The following is a 26802-nucleotide window of genomic DNA, read 5'->3' as shown; positions in this document are numbered from 1 at the left end:
AGCCCTCCCTTCGCTAGGGTAGATACACTCAGGTTTTGAAAATGTGTGATAACTCATTTTCTGCCTTGTCACTCTCTAGGAGGAGGTTAGTTTGCCTCAGCAAAAGGAAGATTGAAGACAAATTAAAGAGGAATACAATTAATGTTATACTATAAAAAAGTGTAATTGTAAAGCAATCAAAATCACTTTCATAGTAAGACTGCACGAATTTATTCCTTCATTCAACAAACAGCACTTACTGAGCCTTAGGCAAGACACTGCTGGACACGAAGTAATTTATCACTAATGACTTTTTAAATCACATCTGACAAGACACCTAGCATGTACATCTAAAACTACTAAAATTACCTTTCTTTAAAAATATATCCTGTGTCTCTTCCCGCTATTCTTCGGTCTTCAGCCAATTATTCTAAATCAGTAAGACTCTATGACATTTGCCATTAACCCTGAGGCTACAGCAGTTTAATAAGTGCTGTACTTACTCTTCTTCGGTGTTCACCTTCTTCTTGCCTTTGCCTTTTTCTCTTCTCTAGAGACAGAAAAGTGGTCTCAAATTTGGTATAACATGGTTTAATTAGATGGAGAGTAACTGAAGTAAAGGTATCAGGCTATGACCAATTTCCTTTAAATTACTACAAAGTCAAAGGTAATAGGTTATTGTTGGAAAGAACTCAGAGATCACCTACCTCCACAGAGAATACCCTCTTTACTTTGGCTGGAGATGGCCCTTTAGGCTTCGTCTAAATAGGTTTCAATGAGGAAAAAGTTCTTCCTCATGGTGACTTGCAATGTGGTCCTCTGTAACTTCTCTTTTCTTGATGTCCTATCTTCTAAATTAAGTTCATACTTCTTTCTACATAAGAGTCTTGCCCTTATTCTCTTCTGGCTATATACTCAGTGTCCGCCCCCGCCCCCGACCCCATAAGATATGGTCTCCAGACTCATAACTCTGGCTATCCTCTAAATCCTTTCTGACTTATCAGTCTTAATCTTAAAAATCTTACCCAGGACTGGATATGATACTCCTTATGAGGTCTAATTAATGCAAAAAGCACTGGAACTATTACACTGACTACACACCACCTTCCTATGAGAGCTTGTGAAGGCTACACCAGCTTATTTTGAGCTGCAACACATTTGGGCTTACATTTAACTAATAATCACACAAAGCCCCAGACTCAAGTAGGGAGAATGTCTAAGAATCAATGTCCAAAAAGCCAAGTTTTGTTTTTCTTTTTCCATTATCCAATCATCACTTGAACTTCAGGAAATTTGATCTGTTCAGTTTTGAGGTTAGAGTCTAGGAGAACGCCATGTATTCTAACAGGTTGTTAATGATTATCTATTACATTCTAAAAACCAGCTTTGGCTTGAATTATTTTGTACGTAGTATTAAACTGATGATTCTTTAAATTAATGAGTTTTATAGTTGTATTGAATTTGGCATATCCGTTTCACAGCAAACATGAAATGACTCCACCACCACACAAGGGCATTATTTAGCTGCAAACATACTAAATAATTTCTGCTGCAGAATTTCTTAAAGACAAATGAGACAATCATTTATATTTTCAAATTATTTTTGCTATGAAGGATTTATGTAGGTTTTTAGTTGAAAAACATTAATTTGTAATTTCTAAAGATAGATTACGAATTATACAAACATTAATTTTATACCTTGAGTCTTAGCACTTTCCCTTCATTTTAAAAGACAAATCTTACCTCGTCTGATTAATTCTTTTCCTTCATCAACTAAGTCTGATGTCATATCATTATCTCCCATAAACTGCTGGAAGCCAAGTAGATTCAAACAACGAGTTCCCAAACTAATAAAAGTAGATTTTCAAAAAGATAAGCATTACTTCACATTGTAAATATTTATGTAAACTGTTCTTTATTGTCGTCACCCCCAAAGAAACCTATGTTATATTATTAGTTATCTCAACAAGCTACCTCGAGTTATATTTGTCTTTAAGAAGTATTATTTCCCTTTCTAAGATTACATGCCTAGTACTACACTGACTAGCGTATGCATCACGCCTAGATTTCTTGTAGAAACAAATTAAGTTGGGTCATTAGCAACCTTCAGAAAATTAATATATAAATTATTATATTATTATTATTATAGGATGCTAAATAATAGCGAGAATACAAAAGGAATTTGTTTCTTTTCTTATATTCAAACATAAATTTTAATACTGCTAATTCTGTGACTTTACATATTGCCTTGCCATCCAATTATTCTTGTGGAAATACTATACCCCAGGATAAGAAACCCCAAACTTGGTAACTATCTCTGGAAAGGTCTTGGCTTTGTGTAAAGCATCAGGAAATGCATTACACTCTCTAGACAGTTAAGTCTGAAGATTAGCTCTAGGTGTGGCTGTGTTGCTAACAACATGGTAATTATTTAGACTAATTATGGCAGCATTTAAAAAGAAAATGCATCTATAAAGTCAAGTTACCATTGAAATGTCAGCAAGGCATTGCTTCACATACTTCAATAATAGAATATCTACTTTGAGAATTAATTTGAAAATGGAGGAATACAATCTTTTTCTCCCTTAAAGACAAATTGACATCCAAAATTTATCCTAGTGAACTCTAAAACAACACTATTAAGAAATTATTTTTAAGTTTAACAATTTTCCTTTACACATAATTCGTCGTATTTGTTTCAGACTTTATAGATGACAAGGCAGTATCCCACCCATCTGTTACATGATCCATATAACAATCTAAGAAGGCAGGTAAAAAGAGACGCTAATCTTACTAACATCATCACTAACACGAGAAGACATAATTTATACATCACATGATCTTAATGTTCCATTAATAGTTTATAAACTTTTAAAATGAATAAGCATATAATCAAAACTTAGTTTCAGACATTCAAAGGATGATTGTTCTCTTCCTTTAATACATCATTTTCACAGTATATAAACCTGTCTTTTCTACCTTATACAAAAAAACCCAAAATAATAGATTTACTATCATTTCATATTAAGTTTTATTTTAAATTAGAATCCTTTAGCTCCTTTACTTATGAGTAGGTAAAATATAGATGTTTTTAAAAATTCAATAGATAATTTATTTCAAAGCATACTTACCTGTTTATTCAATATTCTAATGTGAGTATATACATATTATTTATAATAGGTACTGGTACTGGAAAATTTAAATTAAAAAGTGGTTGGATGAAACTCATTTTCGTTAGAAAAGTAAACTGATTAACATCAATAAAATATATTTTTTAAGTGGCATTTTTGGTATGTCACGGAGCATTCAAGCAGTGAAAAGGGCCAAGTACAGGATGGGGGCACCTGACATGTGGAAACAGGGAAGCCAGGGCGCTAGAAGCCAAGCATACCTGTCCTTTAACTCCTTTTGAATCTTACCTCTGCCTAGATTCTACCACTTTTCCTCATCTTATAAAAAGAGCAGCCTGTGTACTTTCCAGCCTTACATGTACAGCCTGATTACAATTGCTCCTCACCCGATCTTCTGTGATGGCTATGGTCTGAAAAACCAAGAAACCCAGCAATAATTATGGGGAAAGCCCTAAGACTAACTTATGTTACTGGATAGAAGCTGGGCATGGGGTATTTTATAAGCTACATTGGCTGTCAGTGTCCAATGCCAGGACTCAATATTCTGTAAATTAATCCTATCGCTTTGTAACCTAAAACTTGCAACAGAATAATTCTACTTCTCTTTTCTTGAAAATATTTTCAGAGAACGAGCCTTACCTGATCACTCAAGTAATCCTTTACACTATCCCCAGAATCCCCAAAGCCACAACAAAACAAACAAAGCCAGAACCCGACCAGCGAATATTTTAAAAAGCTTTGAGAAGAAAGGACAGCCAGATTGGGCTAAGAGTATGTGAAAAAATAAGTAATGTTAAGTTTCTTACCTAAAATAAGTAGCAATGCAGAGAATTACGACCAGCATAGGATAATATATATAGAATCCATCTGCAATAAAGGATAAAACTTTCATGGAACCCATAATCTGAGGAGCAAGAAAAAAGTAAGTTAAATCAGTACAGTTCTATATTTTTCATTCTTTTCCATTATTAGAAAATTCAGGCATAACCAGCTATACCAATAAATTTGGACTTTTCAAAAAGTAGAAAGCACAAAGTGGGCTGATTTTTAAGTTCTCATCACAAGAAAAAATACTGTAACTGTGAGGTGATGAATGTTAACTAAACTTATTGTGGCATCATTTCACAGGGCATATATCAAATCATCATGTCATACACCTTAAACTAATACCATGTTATATGTTGATTATATCTTAATTTGCTTATTTATTAAGGTTTTATCCTAAACAAAATTAATATTTTATAAATATTACTGAAAATTATATACATAAGACTATAATTGTAAAAGTTAATATTATTATTGGTCAAGTCTATTGATTCTACTCAGTTGGATGACCTATGTGAACCAAAAAACATTTTTTTATAATAAAAGAAAGCAAAATCACTTTTATCCAGTCATTAGTAATTACAAATTACAATCTTTAAAAGAAAGTTTTAGCTATTAAAAAGATCCAAATAATGCTATAGAACTTTTCTGCATTAAAATAAATTTATAACAATAAAATCCCATACAGATAATGAATCCAAAGAACCGTAGTTTTCTGACCATACTTACAGATGTGTAAGCAGTTGGCTGCGTATTCTTGTGAGAGATGGATGAATCCATATGGGTCAAACCCAAGAAATTAAGACATAAAGGAGGAGTCAAACGGCAAAATAACCTGCAATAAGCATTTATAAACAGAATATATAAAAAAAATAAAGCAGCAAAATACATTTTCTATTATATTGAAATGCATTAAAAACATTTCACATCATTGGAACTATTTTCATTTCCGTGTATTATACATATTTTGAATTATTAATGTAACCTTCCTTACTTGAGAAACATTCTGAAAATCCTATTAATCACGTCTTCCTTAAAAAACACAACCTACAAGGTGAGACTGCAGTGTCAGGCTGCCTGCTTTGGTGGTATTCACCATTGCTTTATCCCAGGCATTTGTGAAGTGTCTTTGTACAGGCCTCTTCAAGTCTACCCTCTGTGCAATGTGTCCCAGCAGCATGACAGGGATGGTAACATCCTCACCGTGAATTGTACACACTACATAAAAGATCTGAAGTTGTATTAAAATATATCACCCTGACAACTACAGGTATAAAGAACTGTTAGAGCTCAGTTTTGTCCAAGATAAAAAGAGTAGGGCGAGAGGGAGTATATGAATACAAAGAGGTAATCTGAGAAGTGCTTGTATATCTTGTTTGTGGTGGTGGTTATATCTTGGTTGTATATCTTGATTGTGGTGGTGATTATAGGAATGTAAACACACACACACACATACACACACACACACACACACACACACACACAAATAAAGGAAGGATAAAAAAATGATGAGAATTAAATGTCTGTAGTCTAGTTAACAGTAATGTATCAATGCAAATTTCCTGGTTTTGATATTATCCAACAGCTATATAAAAATATCTCCATTCAGGGAAGCTGGGTAAAGGTTAATAGGACTCTTTGTATTGTATTTGCAAGTTCCTGTGAGTCTATACTTAATTTAAAAAAAAAAAAAAGTCTTAGAGATGCTTCATGTATTGATTCCTATGTGAACCTCCCAAAGTCCAGCCTTTATAAATTACCCAATATGATTTATCTAACAATGTGGGCAAATAACAGATGGTGCAACCTAGTCCAAGCTGGAGCCATTTCTCAAAACTCTTGCTAAATCTCTTAGCAAAAATTATTCCTGTTGGTTTCCTCAGTTCTCTACAATTCAGCTGAGGCCACTGAATCTTAGGATACTCTCTAGGTCTGACTTAGTCTCTAAACTCTCAAATGTTCCTATTTTTTACTAACTTATTTATTGAACCTCACATTGGTAAATTCAGGCTCATTAAGTCTTTCTTTTCCTTCCTAATCTATTTCCTTCCTAATACCTATTTTAACCTTAAACTTCAAGCAAGATGTTTAGTAGCAATCAACAAACATCTAATATTTAAACCTAATCGATTAGTTCAGAGAAATGCAGGTGTTAGTGGAAGACCTATAAACAACATGAAATAAAAGAGAGATCCATAAGAATACAAGCATTGGAGACATTTCCCTTATTTCTAAACACAATCTACTTACATGCCACTGAAAAGAAGACTGTAAGCATCAGTCTGATGGTGTGAAGCCAAGTAATAATAGTTAAAGACCCGAATCCTGAACACGGTAGAATAAACACAGATACTTAGGAAGAAGATGGAAAGAAAGCAAGCGATCTGAAAAAAACAAAAACAAACAATTAAGACTAATGGACTGCAGCACTTTATACACTATCACAAGCATTATCCATTATTGCCTGCTAACATTTATTGACATTTTAATACTTAAATACACTAACTGTTGTTTTAACCACTTAAGAAAAAAGTTATGAAAAAATTTACATCTCAACCAGTTCCACATCCTATCCCTCAGTTTCAAATCTACTGCCTGAAGTGAGCCTGCACTCTCCCACGCCTTGGCAACTCTTCACATGAAGACTGTAAGTTATGGATCAAAGTATGTAAGAGGATCAAAGTATTCTCATAAAAGTATTTGGCACTATTTTGCATCTTTTCATCTCTTCTCAAATATTGTTCTTAGTTTTTATAGTCTGAGTAAATTGATGAAGCTCATATTTGGAAGTTTGAATAATAACTGTGGGAAACTTCAACGCTTTCATTATTACTAGAAGAAATACATGGAGAAAAGATACAACAGTTAAGGATTACCTTATGAACTGACATTTATTTATGACAGATCTAAAATAAACTGACCTCGATATAAATATAATTGTATGTTTTCTCAGCCAGCTGTATGAAGACTGCAAAGAGGGATAAGACAGGTGTAGTGCTAAAGAACGTGCACTCTGACCACACAACAATCACAGAGAAGATAGACAAAACCACAGCAAGTATTCTATAAAACCATGGTCGCAAAAGACATTCCCAGTACCATTCTGGAAGATAAAAGAAAAAAAAAAAATGATTAGAAAAACCACAAAGGAGTAACAGGGTATTTATACTGTTTCAAAATATCTCCATACCAGATATCTAATTGTAAAGAGAAAATTTTACAGTCGAGGAACCAGGCAGACACCATCCTAACTGAACGACCCCCAGTAAAGGAACACACGTCATGTGCCTCCTGCTACAATGCGATGAGAACACAACATCACTGCTGTGGTATTCCAGCCAAAAATACAGAACCTGCATCTAATTATGAGAAAACATTAAATGCAAATTCAGGAGCACTCAAAAAAATAAAAAATAAAAACCCAACAACAACAAAAAAAACTGGCCTGTACCCTCCAAAAACATCAATGTCATAAAACACAGAGACTTATAAATTGTTGCAGATTAAAGGAGACTAAGGAGACATGACAACTGAAGGCAATGCACGACCTGGAATTTTTTACAAGGAATATTATTGAAACATTTAGCAAAATTTGAATAAGGTCTGTAGATAACAGCACTATATTGATGCTAATTTCCTGATTTCGATCACTATACTTGGTTATATAAGAAAATGTCTTTATTTTTAGAAAATACACACTGGAATATTTAGGGGTAAAGAGGCATCATGTCCAGATTCAACTTTGAAAAGATTAAGGAAAAATACATAGGCAGAGAGAAAGATAAAGAAATGAATATGGTAAAATGCTAACATTTGGAGAATCTTGGGTGAAGGATATATGGCAACTTTTTGTTAAGTCTGAATTTAGGTGAAAACAAAAGTTAAAAAAAAAAGAAGAAAGCTCACAAAATTGAAAAGCTGTATTTCACTTCATTCACTGAAGAGTTGAGCTCCTAGCTCACCCTAAATCTTTTCAACCCTACTCTCAGCATAATTAATTCCTGCTGATTTCAATATCAACATAGGTGATACCCCTTTCAAAACTTTGGTCTTTCATTTCCTTGACCCCCACCCCTCCAATGATTCTGTCTTCCACTCTACAACTACTCGTTCCGTAAACCCTCTATTGCCCAGAACGACAACCCTTCATTATAATCTCATTACAACATCCTTGTAGCCAAACAATGCCTTCACCTAGTATTCCAACTACTGACTACCTCTACCTGGACCAACAATCCATGTATTCTACTACCTTTCTATTGCCACTTAACACTCTCACGTCCTTTATTGCTTTCTTTACCCCATAAATAAAGCTCAGATTCCATCATCTTTGAGGATACTCACTCTCCAATATATCAAGTCTTTTGCTTCCTCTTGCTTCCCTGTACTTGCGAGACTGAACCACACCCTGGCTACCAACTCCTTGGCTACCGTGAGCCTGCACCCACGGAGCTGCACGTGGCAGGAGTAAGACACATCACTTGACTGACGCGTCTCACTTTAAATTCTTAATCACTAGCTTCAAGTGGCCCCCGAGCGCTGCCTGGCTAGCCCACTGTAACTCACCAACTTTCTCACATGCACCATCTCCTAAGCAACTATTTGGCAACTTCTCTCTTTCTTCAAATCTCTAAAATCTCTTCCCCTATACTTACTCTCAGCACTTCACCGAGAAAATAAATAAAGAAAATAAAAAGCTGGCAGAAGAAAACCTCCCCAAATTTCCACCACTACATCTTCTTACCTGCTCAGGTACATTTGGGTCTTACCTCCTAATCTAAAGCCTCTCTCTCTTTATTGCTCACTATTTCCCATTTCATCTCTCCTATACACAGTCATTTTCTTCTATCTCATCAAATTTCCTCTAAGATATCATTCGCATGTGACAAGCTATAATTTCCCTTCACTCTACCATCCTCTGTCAGCTAGTACTTCTTGTCTCTATTCCTTGTTATAAGAAAAACATTTTGAGAGTTTTCTATATTTAATGTTTCTATACCTGCTCTCATTTCTTTTAAATTCTAATCAGGTTTTTTACCCTCACCCCACCTCACCTCTCTGAAATCCAGCCAAGTCTTAATATTCATGATAATGGACCCACCTGCAATATTTGCAAAGGTACTTTGTACACCCTTTTCCTCAAAACACTTACCGGCTTTGTTTTCCTGTCTTACTGGCCGCTCCTTTTCTAGTCTGTCCTGCTGGTCCCTCCTCAACCTGGTGTCTAAACTCTGGAGTACCTCAGGCTCTGTCCTCAGATAATCTCTTCTCTATCTCAGTCACTTCTTCACTGATCTTATCCTGACCCATGGCCCACCTATCCATTGATGACCCCCTAAGTATAGTTGCAGACCAGACTTCTCCCTAGAACTCCAGTTTCTATAGCCAACTACCAACTCAACATCTTATTTATACCTTTATGTGTATATTGCCTGTTTTTCTCACTCCACCAAGGTAGAAATTTTTGTCTTTTTCATTCATTGATATATATACCAAGCACCTAACAATACATAGCATATAGGCGCTCAAATATTTGTTGAATGAATGAAAACAAGTGTTACATCATTCACTCATTTAATTAGAAAAGATCTTCATTGAAGAAGTTTTCTGAGATATTTGTTATGGCCATTATGTGTTTATACTCAAGACCAAACATGCAAAAAAGAATCAAGTGAACATTACCATTTATTTGAATACAAAAGGTAAGCAGAAGTTTCAATGTTGTGACACTGGTATTTTCATTAAGTTCTTCATACTAAATTTGGTAACACTGAATAAAGTGTCATAAATAATCATAAAGGAGAATGGAATAATTATGACCATTGAGTGTAGGTTTTGTAAATAGACTAATAAATGTAAATAAATAGGACTTGTTGGGGGAATATTTTAGTAGTATGTCAAGACCGAAGGAGAGACCCAAGCTTGTGTTATAAAATTGTTTAAAATGCTAATTATTTTAAGTATATATTCTGTACACAAAATATGCTTGATTTATTGCATATATTTTTGCATAGAGTTTTGGTTATCTGTGAAGTAACAGTGGACACTGATAAATAACATGTTATAATATATGACAAGTAAGATAGTTTGTCAGATTCATAATTTACCACATGATATAAGTCAAATACAATTCAACTCTCCATTGGTAAAAATATATATATTTTCCTTGAGAAAAATTATGATCATTAAACTTTGAAATTTATATCAAATTACATACCAACTGTAGGATTATAAAAATATTGGATAAATCTATTTTCTGGCTCTGGCGACTGAAAGGTATGAACAAACTGATGAGTAGCACTAGTTTCATTTTTTGCAACATCTTCTAGATAAAACGCTTGTTCCAAAAGAATCTGCCACTGTACTTGAGTTCGACGGTGCCTCTGAACTGAATAAATAACCTAAAAAAGAGAGCAGAGGGTATGTCTGTTAGTGTTCTAATCCAACAGTGATTCAACTCCCCACTAAGGAGTTGTTTTGGTTGTCACAACAATGGGGAACTGCTAGTGGCATTTACTGGATGGGGCCAAAAACGTTAACATTCTGGAACACATTTAACAGTTATGTTTAGTGAATAATTCTCCTTCCCCAAACGCCAATAGTACCCCTGTCAAGAAACATGAAAACATTTCACTCAAAATTCCTTTTTTTGTGGGACGTATTTATAAATCTAACTAAAACATCAGTACATAAAATAGCTATTTTTAATAAAGTTACCTGTTTATGTAGTTTCACCAGACTCTTTTCACTTGGGTAGGTATTATGCTTTTCATCAAAATCTTCATAATCATCCATGTTCCTGCCCATTTTCTCCTGGTATTCTGTAGGGCACTAAAAGGAACAAGTAGATTTTTAAAAATCTTATTTGCAAAAAGATAAAAATTTTATTTTTATTAAAAAATCTTCATTCTTGGGCATTTCTAATTTTCTTACAAATATCACCCTTTACTGTCACGTCTAAATGGTTGGAATTTTAGTTGCTGACATTTTTTAAAAAGTTTTAAAAGATGCACTGAGTTTCTTCTTACCTCTATTAATATTAATCTTTGTGCTCAGATATACTGGCTGGGGATGGCCAGTGCAGGGGAGCTGACCTACATGAAGTAACTAGTATGTGAGAGGATTATTCTAGGTAAGTGCTTGATGAAATTATCAATTATTTGCCTAGCTAAATAATGAAAAAGAATCACAATAAATCCAAGGTGCTGAATTTTTGAAAAGGATAGTACAAAGGAATACATGATTTAGAGTCAATTGCCCTACTGTTAGTCATTTATTATCTACATGAACTCAGGCAAGTTAGTTAACTTTTCTGAATAGGTCTCAAAAGGTAGCAAATATGAGAGAAATGATTAGACAATTGATTCTCATGACTATTATCTTAGCCAAAAGAAATACTAACTAATAATCAATATAATAAATTTAAAATATAGGAGAAGAGATAGTTCAGTGGTTCTGTAGTTGCAGAAAAGATAACTGGGGAACTTATTTTTGGAATAATTATTTTTGAAAGTATATGAATACTCTTAATTCAATAACAATACATCAAAACCATAATTGTACAGCTTCTTACTAAATATGTATTGAACATCTCATGTCATTCATTTTACAATGTATGGAATATATTGCACAATGACATGCAGGAAGCTGACTGAAACAGATTATTACAGCTCTTGTTTACTTTCTTACAGAAGATATGCCTTTAGTGACCACATTCTATGACACGTTTACAAACTGTAAAGGCCCATCTCCATCATTATGTTGTGGCAATAATTATACATTACTTAACATAACCTCTGTCCTCACATTTCAATGGAAAATATTGCCAATAAGTAATGTTAAACTTGTAACAACAAAGGAATAAATTTTATGTACACATTACTACTGGTTTACGGTCAATATTTCCATGAAAATGGAAAGGAGTTGGGGAGACTTCTGTGATAGGCTGTTCTCATACTTTCCCAATGCTTTTATTATAATATTATAGAAATTTAAATTTCAAAATAGCTGAGAATATGATTTAATTACCTTTTTAAGTATTGTGTCAACACATTTTCTCAATGGGTGGTTATACTTGATGCTTTCATTCACTTTACGAACCTCCTATAAAAACAGTAAGAGAAATAAAAATATTTCCATTTCTATAGATCAGATATTTGAAATGTGAATGCTCTCTAGGTATTATATAAATACACATATGTTCACAAGTTTAATTTCAATCCAAATTACTTAGCGTATATACCTGAAGTTCCATTCAATGAATAAAAAAGAACACAAGTAAAAATACGTACAGTTATATAATAGCTATATCTGTACCCTCACACTTTTAATTACTTTCTAGATTTACTACCTTATCATTTGCTCACTTGGTACACAAAGATTATAAGCATTATAAAAAATTCATGAAGGATCAGACCAACTTTGTGATCCTAAAAGAACAGGACTGTTTTACTTCACCTTGGTCATTAAATTATCCCATTATCTCAAATCCAGTGAAGAAAACAGAGGAAGCAGAACAGGTTAGCAATGTCACAAAGCACCTGCTCCTTTCCAGTGGGAGAATACTCCACAGCAGTCACAACTAATGATTCATTCCATGTTGGTTTAATAAAAGCACATTATAGGCCAGCACAGTGCTGTAAGGTCTCCACAATCCACACCGGAGGGTAGGGTGGGAAGACATGGTGTTGTAAGTCTTTGACTAAGATTAGAGTCTAGTGATACAATCATTAAAAAAGCAACTTAATGAGTATGAAAGGCATACAGGGGTTAGGGAGAACCAGTACTTATAAAAGAATCGTAACATTCTATAATATTAATGAAATTTTTAAAAAGATGGAACCACTGTTCTAGATAAACGGTATGTTCAAAGGCTAGGAAGCAAGAGAGAACTGACCAGACTATTAAAAAGAACATTCTGATTGTAGGGTAGAGAATGGCCTTAAGGTATACAACACTGGTGGCAGGGAAACCATCTGGCATATAGAAAAAGTTAGGAAAAAATACTTGTAACTTATATGACAAAAAACATCACTATCATTAGTATATGGAGAGCGCTTGCACAGCCACAGAAATGGAAAAATACAGAAGGAATACAATTGGTCAATAAATATCTGAAAAGATATTCAAGCTCACTAAAAACAATTACAAATTTTAAACTGAGAACAATTTCTTACAAAATTATAAAAATTGGTATCATGTAATGAAGTAAGACTATATTCCCCTATACAGTCAAATGTGGAAAGTAATTTAGCAAATAGCCATCAAAATTTTAAATTGCTGACCCTATGAATAATCTGTACCAAAGCTTAGTTTAATGAGGAAAACACAATATTCAAACAGAAATGGTGAGAAAACTGCTGTATAATTTAGCATGGGAGACTTTACGATGAACTGATTATTAAAACTGAGATAAAAAGCATGAGTAGGAAGTCAGTCCATCAAAGAAAGGAGCAAGAATATTCTAGGCAGAGGGACAGCATGTAAGAAGGCCTTCAAGCAGAAATGAACAAGGAATTTCAAGGAAAAACTCCAGTGTGACTACAGGGAAAAGAAGAGTGAGGGCCTGAGAAGCATTTGATTAGGCTGAGTAAGAGCAAAGCACTCCAGAAGTCCTTAGTAAGTTTATTTTGAAGGCAACGTGTGAGACCTAAACATGGAGTGACAAGAATTGCGATTTTAAAAGGTGCTTGAAGCATCATTACATTACAATTTTCCATTACTAAGCTGCCTTAACGTTTTATTGACTTGTTATTACAACTTTGAATATAAACTATACAGTCTGGTTATATATTATATATGAAATATATTTTTCCTTTACATTCTTTAGCTATATTAAACCAAAATAAGTAATGAAACAGTTAACTATTGATATTTGCTATATCTGTTATAAAATTAAGTTTCCTTCAAAAGCTTGCAATTTTTATAAAGTGTGGAAAGTATTTGAAATATTAGCTTATTTTCTTCATATAAAATAACATAACTCTGAGCTCTGTCAATACTGTGCCTAATCAATTCTTTACTAGGCAGGCCAGATAATATCCATTAAGTCAGGATAATAGACAATTTTCAGTAAGAAATAAATAGTTATTTCTCCCTCTCCAAAATCCTCTACCTCGAAAGATGACAAAAGGTAGAGGTGACTCCTTAGGCGATTTAGCAAATGCCTTTTGAATGGTTTGACATGGCTTATAAGTTTTATTAATGCTTCAAAGAAAAGTAAGAGACACACAATCTATACAGTCACTTCAAAGAGAAACATCAAAACACTAAACTGGTTTTTATAAAACTGCATTTGGAAGATTTTATGGATAGCTGAAAAGTATGATTAATAATTAGAGGGTTATCACTTTGTGAGGGGTGTAAATGTTTAACTAGTACACTGTTTTGTACACCTTAAACTAATTTTTAAAAAAAGACTGGGGAGAGGGAAAAAAACAATTACAAAAAAAAAAAGGGTGACTGAACTTTGTGTTCTGTTAAAAGATGTATTCAAAACCAATGTATTTTAAGTTTTCTCTCTAAGTAAATTATTCATAATCTTGTTCCATGCTTTATTCTGCACACCTCCATCAACTTGGTCATCCTACACGACAGGATCATGTCTCTTCCCCGCTTGCAAGGTGCCAGTGATTTCTCACTGCTTTCAAAATATAGCCTGAACTTTTCAGTCTGACGTCCAAGGCCCTATCAGACTAAAAACTATCTTTCAAAGTTTACAAGCTTTATCTTTCCAACATAAACCTCATACTCAAATAATCTGGTTTTAAAACCTCCTGATATCTGACCAGGATGCTGCCAGCTATAAAAAATTCTACCCATCCTGCAAGGCCCTGGTCATATTTCACCCTCTCCCCTGATCATTATTCAGAAGTGAAACCTCTCTATATTAGAGCATTTCCTTTGTATAATTCATATCACATTTATCATAAACTATAAAGGACTGTACAATTCTCCACCCTAGATAGTATCCTAATGGCCACTTCTGTAGAGCACTTAACACAGGAAGAAGACAATAAATATTAAATAATGAAAAAAAATTTCTTCTCAAGTTTATCAATATTCACACATTCAGAAAAACATAAAAGATCCCAAATTCCCGTGAAATATATAGACAAAAAAATTCATACTTGGCATGCATTTTTTGAGGGAAGAAAAAAGGGGCCAAAATTCTCCTGCTGTCTATGTGGACCTGCTGCTATTTTCGAAACATCTATCAAGAAGAATGGTTTCTTACAATATATAAATGTATCAAATTATCATTTTGTACACCTTAAATTTACATGATGATACATGTTAAATATATGCAATAACAAAGAGTGGTTTCTAATTTACCTGGAAAATTTTCTCCTATCTAAAACTTTTTAAATCCCTCACACCTTAAACGTATAGTAAAACAGCAAAGGCACCAATACCTATCCTTAATTTTCCACATCCTATTCCTAAGTAAATGGCTCCTGCTTCACAACAACAAAAACAAAACTGATCATTGTTCAGACACTGAAGATTCCTCCTAACAAAATCCAGATCTCAAGTAACAAACAGGATTAACATTTGCTGAATACTGAATGAGCTGGTGGAATCCATATTCCTCAAATCGGAAAGAACTGAATTTGATACCAATTTTTGAGGGGAACACTATCACCTTACATTATCTTGTTTTAATTACTTTATTATCAAATAGAAATTTTCAAACATTTTTCAAAAAAATTCAAATTTTCAGATATAAAAACTATCAAATATAAATGATCTTCTTTTAAAAAATGTAATATCTATCATATGCCCGAGGAACTATAATAGATTACTATTTATAGGAGATTTACTCCTACATTTTGAATCAATGTTTTCTGCTACAGTTCTTACATTTCATAGGGAATGAAAGCTGAAAAGTCAACATAAAAATTTTCAAGTATACACTTGTTTGTTTATTTATTCATTCACTTAAAAATGGGTGTACAAATGTCTGAGTCTGGAGGACCAGGGAAGATGTTATGGTTTGAATTTTGTCTCCTCCAAACTTCGTACGTTCAAGTGCCAACCTCCAGTACCACAGAAAAATGTGATTTTATTTGAAAGTAGGATTGTTGCAGATATAATTAGTTAAATTAAGATAAGGTCATACTGGAGTAGGGAGGACCCCTAATCTAATAAGATTGTGTCCTTATAACATGGGGAAATTTGGACACAGATAGGAACACAGGGAGGACACCACGTGAATATGAAGGCAGGGATCTACAAGCCAAACAGCAGCAAAGACGGCCGCAAACCACCAGAAGTTGAGGGTATGGTAGAGATTCTCCCTACAGTTCTCTGAAGGAACCAACCGTGCTGACATCTTGAGCTTGGACTTTTAGCCTTCAGAACTGTGTGACAATACATTTCTGTTGTTTAAACCACCCAGTTGTGGTACTTTGCTATGGCAGCCCTAGGAAACTGAGACAGAAGGCTTGCTTCCCTGAAGAATTCTCCACTTATGTTGAGACCTGAAAATGAAGTAGGAATTAGCTGAAGAGAGTGGAGAAAGGGCATTCCCAGAGTTTGGGAACATCGTGCTCAAAGGCAGAGAAGAGAGGCAGTGGATGTAATGGTTAAGAGCAGGGGTCAGCAAACCAGATCGAATCCGGCCCAACCACCTGTTCTGGTTTGGAACACATCCAGTCATTCATTTATTTACATACGTAGCTGCTTCCATGCTACAGGGATAGAGCAGTTGCAACAGAGACCATATGGCCTACAAAGACTAAAATACTTACTATGTGGCCCTTTACAGAAAGTTTGCTAATCCCCATTAAGGCACGAATTAAAATCAGACAGCCTGGCTCTACCACTCACAAGCTGTGTGAATATGGGAAACTTACTTAACCTCTGTGTGCCTCATTTTCTTCATTTATAAAATGGGGATTAATAAAATCTCCCTCATAAGGCTGTTGTGAGACTTAAATGTATTAATATATATGAAGTTCTTAGAAAGCCATTAGTATTAATAAATAAGTCTATATACTTGTTTGTTATTATCATCACCATTATTAAGTTTGAGGAACCAAAGTTGAGACTTGGGCAAATTTAACTCTATAGAATTGTTTACTATTTCATTATCATTAACAAGTTTGAGGAACCAAAGTTGACCATGTGAGGAAGATAGAGGAAGATAAGGGTGGAGAGCTAAACGTGGGCCAAATCATTTTTTGGTAGGCCACATTAAAACATTTTGGAGTTTACTCTAACATGAATGAAAAGCCTTCAACATGAGGTTTTAAGTTGGAGAGTAACATCATTAGAATAGTATGTTTTCCCAGAAGAGCAAAATGTTAGGTGACTACAATAATCTCACTTCAAATCAATAACCAAATTATTATTTAATAATAAAATTTTATAATTTGTTACATATTTTTGTGTGTATTATTGAAATTTATACTTTTAACAACTTTGTGAAGTTAGTTGAAATCATCTGCATTTTACAGGTAAACTGCAGTGACTTATTAAGATTACTAATAGAAACTAAAGTTACTGATACAAATTGCTATGCAAATTGTTCTCTACAGAGGTTTCCAGATTTGGTGGGACTACTTTGGGTTAAAGTTTCAGGAAGAAGTGTCCTCTGATTGCTAATTTTCACTTCCACTATGTCAGGGTAAGTAACCATATAACTTATCATCTATTCTGAGAGACTTCAAAAAGTAAAAGAAAGCACTATCAGAAGTTACCCAAGGACCACAAGCATAAACCTGCACTGCTCAGTTAGACTATAGAGATGACAGGTCACGAAGCTGAGCTGCCAATAAGAAGTCATCCAAATGGCTGAAACATTCTTAAGGATTGCATATTGCCAAGTTTTCAGTCTAAAGCCCATCAATGTGCTAACAACAATAATTCAAACAGTGTATCCCAAAGGAGATACACACAACTTGCTGTTGACGGTTAAGATCTAAAACTTGCTTACCTCCATGACATCTTCTAAAGTCTCTTCTGCATCTGCTTTCTCTGTCATCAATTTGGCTGCCTTAAAATAAGTTTTCATAAGTAGATAACCTCTTTTTGCTCCATTCCAATATGACCGAGGAATTTCCACCAAGCCATACCCCAACAATAACACAAGAAGAAAGAGACCCCATGTATTTGCAGCAGCTATCCCAATGGTCTGAAGCTGATTCCTAAGAGAGAGAAAACATAGCTGTGATAGATTAATTTTTCTGACAAAAATGTAAAATGAAACTACTCAATGTTAAATGGTTTGCAGAAAACAACCACCCTAAAGGATGGCTAAAATCTTATATGAAAAAAATTAGACCCTCATAGCCTCAGCTACCCTTTTAATAACAGCATATAATCTGTGTGTTTTAATGAAAAATTAGAATGTGACTGCAGAAATAGGCTTTAACATAGGAAACATTGCTACTATTATAGTTAAAATGAAAATCTAGGATCATTCATGAGAAAAATTATCCCGAAGAAAAGATATTTTTCATTAGGTGCTTTCTTACTCAATATTAACCAAGAGAAGCCTGAAAAAATTTTAAAGCTTGAAAAATTAACTTGTGCTGAGGCAGACCTACACAAATCTCAGGAATGAAACAGTGAGGAATATCACTACTGATCTATTCCTAAATTTTTCAGATCTAGCACTTCACATACATTACAGATCACAAGTATGATACTGACTTCAATTTATTGCAATGTCTGAATATAACATTAAAGAGAAATATGCTCTCAAACTATAGTCAGAACAAAAGAAAAAATATTAACAATTTCCAATGAAAAAGAAAACTAGAAATTTTGTCACATACAAAATTTGAAAGCCTATAAAAAATCATGAGGATTAATACTTTTAACATATGGCTATTAGACAAAACATTAATCATTAGTGTAATAGCTGTATTTAAAGATACTATTCCATATTTTCCTTCTTAGTAGTAAGGATTATTCAGATATTCTTTTTGAGGAATCTATAAAGCATATAATTTGGTATGTTTCTCAATGAAATGTCTGTTTACCTACATGTACGCTCTAAAAATTAATTTAAAAATGGAAACATATACAGAAACAATGCTAAGAACACGATTTTTCTTACCATTCTAAGTGCAAATGTGGGTTTACAGCAACATAAATTAAAAATGCTCCAAAAATCAGCAAATAGGTGCCATAATAGATTGCATTCTCAATCAGTGCAGTTTTGATCTTTCCAGTGATGGAAAACCCTCCTGATCTTGCATAGGACTGCATAAAAGGTAACAGAATCCTAGACAGTTGGAAAGAATATGATTAAAAAACAGTTGGTACGTCTGTATAATCTCAAAATACTGGAATGCGTGAATCTCAATTTTAAAATAGTTCTTTTCACAAACAAATACAATTTTGAGTAATTATTAATACCAAACAAACTGTAAGAGATGATTGAAAACTTTTGTAATATTAAATTCGGGGGGGAAAAAAGCACATTCCTGGGAGCAAAGGAGGCCACAAAGACCAGCAGAGACTTCAACAGAGTGCATGAATTACGATGAGGTTAAAAAAAGGAGTTTAAAACTTTTATGAAGAGTTTGGACTGTATCCGAAAAATAATGAGGAATCATTATTTAACAGAAACGAGACATGATCAAATTTTAGTTTTCTAAAGACTGGTAAGACTTCAGTATGGAGAATGGACTTAAAGGGAATAAAACTGGAACGATGTGGGAGAGGGTAAGGAGCAGTGATGTGGTAAAAAGGAGGGGAGAAGACTGGCTCTCGGTATACCGATTTTGAAGAACCTAAGACACATCCCAAAGGAGCTGCACAGGAAGTCGTTGGCTAACTAGCTTCAGAGTTCTGGAGAGAGGATTAGAAATAAAGATAGATTCAGAGTCATCACCATATCAATGGTGATGAAATAACATTGGCAGATGAGATCTAGAAGGATCATACATAGAATGGAAAGAAAAGAAATGAGACTGACCCCTGAGAAATATCTACTTATAAGGGAGAGGAAGTGAAACAGGAGAGGAGGAGAGGTCAGTAAAGGAGACTGAGATAGAACAGTAGAAAGGCATGGAGGAAAACTAAAGAGTATGTATAGAGTAGAAACCAGAAGAAAGTGTTTGAAACTGGAGAGAGAGAACAATAGAATCAAATCCTGCCAGGAGGTCAGTTAATTAAGAATGTGCATGTATGCGTGAAGGAGTGGGGGTAGAAAAGGGTTCAGTGGGTTGAGGAAAGAGTAAGCAGTGAGCAAATGGAGACACTAAATATAGACTATTCATTTAAGAAGGTGGGGTAGGATAAACTATAATATGTTCATAAAATGTAATATTTCACAGAAATGAAAAAGAAAATAATGCTTCTACATATAACACAACATAGAAGAATCTTCCAAATATATAAGTTAAAAAAAAGAGAGGCAAAAAGGTACATACTGTATAATTCCATGTTTATAAAGTTCAAAAACAGGCTAAACTAATGGTGATGGAAGTCAGAATCCTGGGTCCCTTTGGGGAGAGTAATGACTGGGAGAGAGGTATGAGGGAAACTTCTGGGGACATTGTTAATGTTCTTTATTATCATCTGAGTGCCGGTTACATGGGTGTATTCACTTTGAAAAAAGTAAAACTAAACACACTTTTCTGTGCTAACTTATATTTCAAGGTCTCCAAAAAAAAAACTTAGTTGTGATGAGTAGATCACTGAGGTGGAAGATAGAAAGCTGGAAAGGGTTGTGACTTGAGAGACTTTGTTTAAGGAGGAGAGAATTGTGCATGCTTTGCACAAGTATAGGTAAGTATATAGGTAACAAAAACTGAAGGGGATGAGTCCATATTTCAGGAAGAGGGACTAATTTTAAGAGTGACTCTTTCTCGGTGGGGAAGGAAGAAAGGATGAGTACATAGGTAGGTAAGTTTGTTAGTGAGAAGCTGCAAGAGCTGCCATCTGATGACTTCTATTTTCATGTGAGGTAGAAAGTAAAGATGTTCAAGGAAAGAAGGTACTGTTTCTAGGATGCCAGAGAGAGAGAGAGAGAGAGAGAGAGAGACAGAGAGAGACAGAGAGACAGAGAGAGACAGAGAACTACAAAGCGAACAGCAGAGGTTTGAAGTGATTAGAAAGACTTGTTGTGGAGAATGGAGAGCAAGCAGACTAGAGAAACAAATAAGGAAAATCAGGCAATGTTGAGGACCCAGCTGAGTTCAATGAACATATGAACATGAATTTACAGGGGCATTACGCTGCTGTGTGACTTTTCTCTTGCAACGTTCAGAGCTTAGTTGCCTGAAGAACAATCTGAAATGCTCAGTAAGTAGTAAAGTGTAAGTCTGGAGCACAGCAGAAATACAAAGCAATAGTAGATAGAAAACAAGATTTGGAATGCATCACAGGTCAATGAAACCATGGCTACAATTAAAACTATGCAGGGAGAGTCAAATAATATGATGACCAAACATGGGACCACAGAGAACACCAACATTTAGGAAATGGACCAGAAATGGAGCCCATGAAGGATGGGCTAAGGATGGACTGAACAGATAGAAAGAAAACCAGGGAATAATGATGACATTAGCAAGAGCAATTTCACATAATAATGGCTCTGGAAGACTGAACTGAAGGTCAAGAAAGGAAGCAATATATGGGAAATGGTGACAAGGAAAATTTTTTTCTATTTTCTATTTCTTGTTTGTTTTTTTCTTTTCAGTTCTTTTCTTTTACAATGGGAGGGACTTGAACAAGCAGAAAGGCAGAGGATACAAATTTAAGGGAAATAAATAAATAACACTTGAATAAATTCTAAAATATGAAAGTTCACTGAAAAAAATAATGACCTTTTTTAACATTAGCCAAAATTTAAAAAATGTTGTCTTTTACTACCACTTACCACGTTAAGAATTGTGACGTCCAATATACTACCCTCCAGAAAATTGGCATGATTCCATCAGGAATGTAACTCCATGGCTTGAAACACGGATGTTGGCTGTTGAATAACAATTTAAAGCAGATTAATCATAAATGAGGACTACTTAAATGAGTTATATAATTAATTTGTACACGGCAAAGTTTATTTACATTCAAATTTTAAATTATTGACTCTAACTTGTAAAATTTCATAGAAAACAAATTCAAAGCTGATTGTCAAACTAAAAAAACACACGAAGGGAACAAAACAGCTTGAGGACACAATTTTCACATAATAGACTAATAATGCAATAGTTTTTACAAGCAGATGCATCATAAAATTAAATCTCTGATATGATTACCTTTAAAACTGATGATTACTTTTAAAATATACACTCATCCTATTTGTGGCGTTGGTTATTTTGGGGAAGGAGAACAGGGAGGAGAAAGACACTGGGTGATTAATCCCTGGAAATTAGAATGCTAATTAATCAGTCACAGCATAGAGCCTATGGAGATAGATGCCAATATCTATACATAATCTGTTAGAACTTTCTGAAAATATGTGTATCTGACCATAGATTCTTCCATTAATAGTCAGTCTTCCTAGACTGTAAGGATATCCTTCAGTCCAAGGGCTTCCAATAATCCACAAGTCCTGCTGACCTATATCCAATTTTTAATGGTGGTTCAGTGGGGAGTAACATCCACATTTTAAATTAGCCCTTGTCCAGGTTAGATTTTTAAAAACTAAAATAAAATCTGTATAAAGATGTATGCAAATACTACTTAAAGACTTAACAAAAGCTACAGTTAATATTTCTTAGTTTTTTATTTGGAAATTTGACAATTCAATATAACCTTTTGATAATTTGAATTTTATTCATTCTCAGTCTAGAAATGATTTCAAGGGATGTGCAATATGAAAGGAATATCCTACATGCAGAATAACTCCCTTGTCCTTTATTATTACCTTGTATATTAGTAGACAAAAGAGAAAACGCATGACGTGTTTTTTATATCGGAGCGAGGCTTCTCCAAGTTTCTTATTAGCATCTACTGGAAGGCCTTGTACACCAACAAATATTTAAATTTACTTAAGATTTAAATTTAAACAGAATACAAAGTAACAAAATCTACTAGTAAAGGATGGAGTTGGGGGGAAGGAGGGAAGAGGATAGGGATAAACTTTAATAAATATAAAATCCAGATGGCAAAAACTGACAATTTTTAAACAATTTGCCTTCTACAATATCAAGAAAGAAAAAACGAAACAAACAAAGGAGGGAAGGAGGGAGGGAGAAAGAAAAGAGAAGAAAAGAAAGAAAATACCTTGGAACTGGGGTAGCAGGTGTGTACAATCCTGTAATGTTGTTATTCTCAGGAGGGCTTGAGTTTGCAGCAGCATGCTTGCACCGGTTGTATATTGTCTGAAGCAATGAATGCATGGTTAAAAAATGAAAACCAAAAGGTTACCAAGTACTTAAGGGATATTGGAGAGTATCAACCTATCCACCCCAAATTATCTTCCTGGCTATGCTTTTTAATGATCAAATTCATACAGTGATATTTAAAATCAAACTATAAGTATAACTTTACATAATTCAGCTGTCTGAAGAACTAACATATCTCAAACATGCTATATGATTACAAATGCCTTTCAAATAGTCCAAGTCAGTTTCACGTCTTACCGTACTAACATCCAGAGGCAGTATGAAGACAATAAGAAAGCAGAGATACCAAGCTAGCAGTGTTCCAATAATTACAAGTCTATGCTGTTTCTTAAAGTCTCCATATCGATGAAGTAGGAATAATGCCAGAAAAAAGACAAAAACAATCTCGAGTCCCAAAGCTGCACCGCTCATTATTGAATGTTCACTCTGACTAACCAAAGTAATTCACGTACAGGACTGGATCATATCTGTAAATTGAAAAAAAAAAAAAGCATTATTAACATAGGAAATGACCACTTGGGAATTCTATAAATATTTGTTTATTAAGGTATTAATAAATTCTTTGGAAAACTGTCAGGCTTTACAATGGACTATGACTAAGATGAAAAGGATAATTCCTACTCTCGAGTTCTTATATTTTTTTAAAGCATATCTTAAAATTTCACATAAATTGTATCTTTAGGAAAAAAGTTATTTTAACAAAAATTACACTAGTTCTAAAAATATTACAAAATAAGAATACCAGATGTGAACAGTTTAAATATAGTGTCATTTGGAGCTTGTTCCTTAATGTTATAAGCCCTAATAGAATATTTTATACAAATACACTATTGACTAGATCCTAGGAAATTAGATACTTTATAAAATAAAGTTTTCTAAGTCATCCATAACCCATTACTTAAAATTCTCTAAAAGAGAGGGAGGGAGAGACAGATTATTTTTAAGCCAAGAATAGATTAAGTGGTTAGGCTATAGCTTGACGTAAGATGTGCTGGTGAAAAACGTGACCAGCCTCAAGATCCAGCTTTAAAAAAATATTATTCAATGTGAATTTAACATAATTATTATCTGAAAATTCCTTTATGGTTTGAGTTAGATATTTATTTGCCTGAAATTGTCCAGTGGAAGGGATATGACAATCAGAGAAAAAAAGACTATCAGAGACTACCAAGGAAATGCTAATTCAAGTATGGCAGAACCAAATGATGGAATATTACTGATGGAATATTACTGAAGCATAAGGAATGAAGTTTGTTAAGATCATTTAATAACATAGACAATTACCATACCATTTATTGAAAAACTAGATTCACACATTTTTATAATATGCATAAAAAAAGAATAAGACAACAATGAAATATATACAGATATCAATAATAGCTAGGTTATGGTAAGATTATGGGCATAAGCAAACCACAATTTATAAACTTGCCACTAGCTAATAATATTTTTTTACAATGGCTGTCAATTTTTCAGCCTGATTCATAGCCCATACTTTAAAATGTCATAGATAAGTAAACAGAATTATAGATCCTCTAAGAAATGATTTGCTACATCACTTCCCCATACTTATTGTATTAGTCTCCCATTGCTGCTGTAAACAATTACTATAAACTTAGTGGTTTAAAACAACACCCATATGTTTATGTTTATGTGGGTCAAATACCTCATAGTTTCTGTGGGTCACATGTTCAGGCACAGTGTGGCTCAAATGAGTTCTCAAAATTGAAATCAAGGTGTCAGCAGGTTTGTGTTCCTCTCTGGAGACTCTGGGGAAGAATACATTTCTAGGATCATTCAGGCTGCTGGCAAAATTCAGTTTGTTATGGTTATAGGAATGAGATCCCCATTTCCTTGCTGGCTGTCAGCTGGCATTTGCCCTCAGCTCTAGAGGACTCTCTCTAGGCTTTGCATGTGGCCAGCAATGAGTGGCTTGTCAAATCCTTCTCATTCTTGGAATCTGCCTTTCTCTTCCACCTTCAGCTGGAAAAAAGCTCTGCTTTTAAGGGCTCGTTTGATCTCACTGGGCCCACCAGAAAAATCTAGTCATATTTACTGGTTCCAGGGATTAAGGCTTCGATATTCTTAGGGGTCTATTATTCTGTTTACTACACCATCTATTTCTGTTCAAGTTGAACTCCTGATGCCTTGTTATTGCACATGAAATTGAAGAGGAAAACTGGGGTTTCCCTAACCTGACATGAGAAAATAATAATTTTAAAGTCTGTATCTTTAACTTTGTACCTAAATTCAAGGTAGAAATTTTTTTTCTTTTTTTAACAGTCCAGAATGATAGCACTTTCCAAGGTTCCTTATGAATTCCTATAGCCTGTTTTGGTTATTTCAGCTGAATAATTTTCTGCTCAAAGCAAGGGATGCCTTATTCTCCATCTGATTCAGTTATTTGTATGTTAAATTCATAAAATAACTGTCAACTGAAATCTAATAAAAACAAACAAAGATTGGACAACTCCAGTTTGGTTTATTAAAAAAACTCATTGCCAGGGAGGACAGCAATTTGGCAATATGTACCAAAGACCTTAAAAAAGGTATCATACTCTTTATCCTAGCAATTCCTCTTCAAAAAAAGGAAAACCAAAATGGGAGCAAAAAATTATCTACAATGTTATTTTTCACAGCAGCATTATTTAAACGTGAAAACATAGAGGCAACTTAAATGTTTGTACTAAATAGTCCAGGAAGTCTTAAAAATATCCACTAGTCACATAGTTATTCATTGCCTTTTGAGAAAAGCAGTGAAGGGTGTCCTAAATGACTAATCCTGCTAACCTGGCAAGGACTGACGGGAGCAAAGAGCTGCGCCTGTGTCAAGCACGGCCTACCTAATAGAAACGCTCCATTGCAGACAGTGACTAAAGGAGTCCACCAGATCCCACCAGCCTAGAAGAAAGGGGAGATCCAGAGAGACACCTTAGAGATGTCAAAAGGGACACAGGTGGGACCTGAGCGAGCACACACAAGAAAGAAACACACACACACACACACACACACACACACACACACACACGCATGGACCAATATAAACCAAAATGCTAACAGTGGCTGTCACAAAGTAGTAAAGAGATGACCTGTAACTTTCCTTGTGCTTCCTTGTGCGTGTTTTTAATTTTAAATAATGAACATGTATTATTTTGTAATTTTAAAATTATTTAAAAATCAATATAATAATATGAAATAGAACACATAGCAAAACTGAAAAATGAAAAATTTTGCTGTGGCGTTATTAAGTGCCTAAACATTACAAGCATTTTAAAATACAAATGTTTTATTATACCATGGTAAACCTGGGTTCCAAATCCCAACTCTGTTTACTAATTGTGTAACCTTATGCAGTGTAAGCTGTTAAATGAGGATAATCACCTCACACAGGTCGCTAAGAATGAGAGATAAAACACCAAATCAGAGTTGCAGGCACCGAGTAGGTCTTCAATAAATGCTTGCTGCTAATCTCCACCTCTTTCCTATCATGTGCTTCTAGAAGATAATTAGTTGCCTCAGTGGTCTCAAAACATAGCTTTACCCTTTGGTCTTCCCCA

At 34.3% G+C, this 26802-nt stretch overlaps 1 protein-coding gene across 7 annotated transcripts in view; it reads right to left on the bottom strand.

Annotated features, from left to right (window-relative positions):
- LMBRD2 (LMBR1 domain containing 2) overlaps positions 1–26802 on the bottom strand; it is a 41701-nt gene that overhangs the window by 10230 nt on the left and 4669 nt on the right. For 5 of the 7 annotated variants that reach the window (XM_074328994.1, XM_019737247.2, XM_074329000.1 and 2 more), the window contains exons 2-16: positions 24912–25014; positions 23483–23712; positions 23124–23221; positions 21775–21870; positions 19003–19170; positions 17875–18085; positions 11964–12038; positions 10653–10766; positions 10153–10336; positions 6857–7038; positions 6186–6319; positions 4665–4770; positions 3917–4014; positions 1723–1826; positions 483–529 (exon numbers count right to left, since the gene is read on the bottom strand). In XM_074328994.1, coding sequence (XP_074185095.1) covers positions 483–529; positions 1723–1826; positions 3917–4014; positions 4665–4770; positions 6186–6319; positions 6857–7038; positions 10153–10336; positions 10653–10766; positions 11964–12038; positions 17875–18085; positions 19003–19170; positions 21775–21870; positions 23124–23221; positions 23483–23656 — 1791 coding nt within the window. In that variant the 5' untranslated portion in view covers positions 23657–23712; positions 24912–25014. The remainder of the gene's footprint in view (positions 1–482; positions 530–1722; positions 1827–3916; positions 4015–4664; positions 4771–6185; positions 6320–6856; positions 7039–10152; positions 10337–10652; positions 10767–11963; positions 12039–17874; positions 18086–19002; positions 19171–21774; positions 21871–23123; positions 23222–23482; positions 23713–24911; positions 25015–26802) is intronic. The other 2 variants (XM_074328997.1, XM_074328999.1) reach the window with 1 other exon arrangement.

Source organism: Rhinolophus sinicus, linkage group LG03 (assembly GCF_036562045.2).
Source record: "Rhinolophus sinicus isolate RSC01 linkage group LG03, ASM3656204v1, whole genome shotgun sequence".
In the NCBI taxonomy this organism is placed as follows: Eukaryota; Metazoa; Chordata; class Mammalia; order Chiroptera; family Rhinolophidae; genus Rhinolophus; species Rhinolophus sinicus.
The sequence above is the reverse complement of the archived record's forward strand: the minus strand, read 5'-3'. Positions and strand labels throughout refer to the sequence as shown.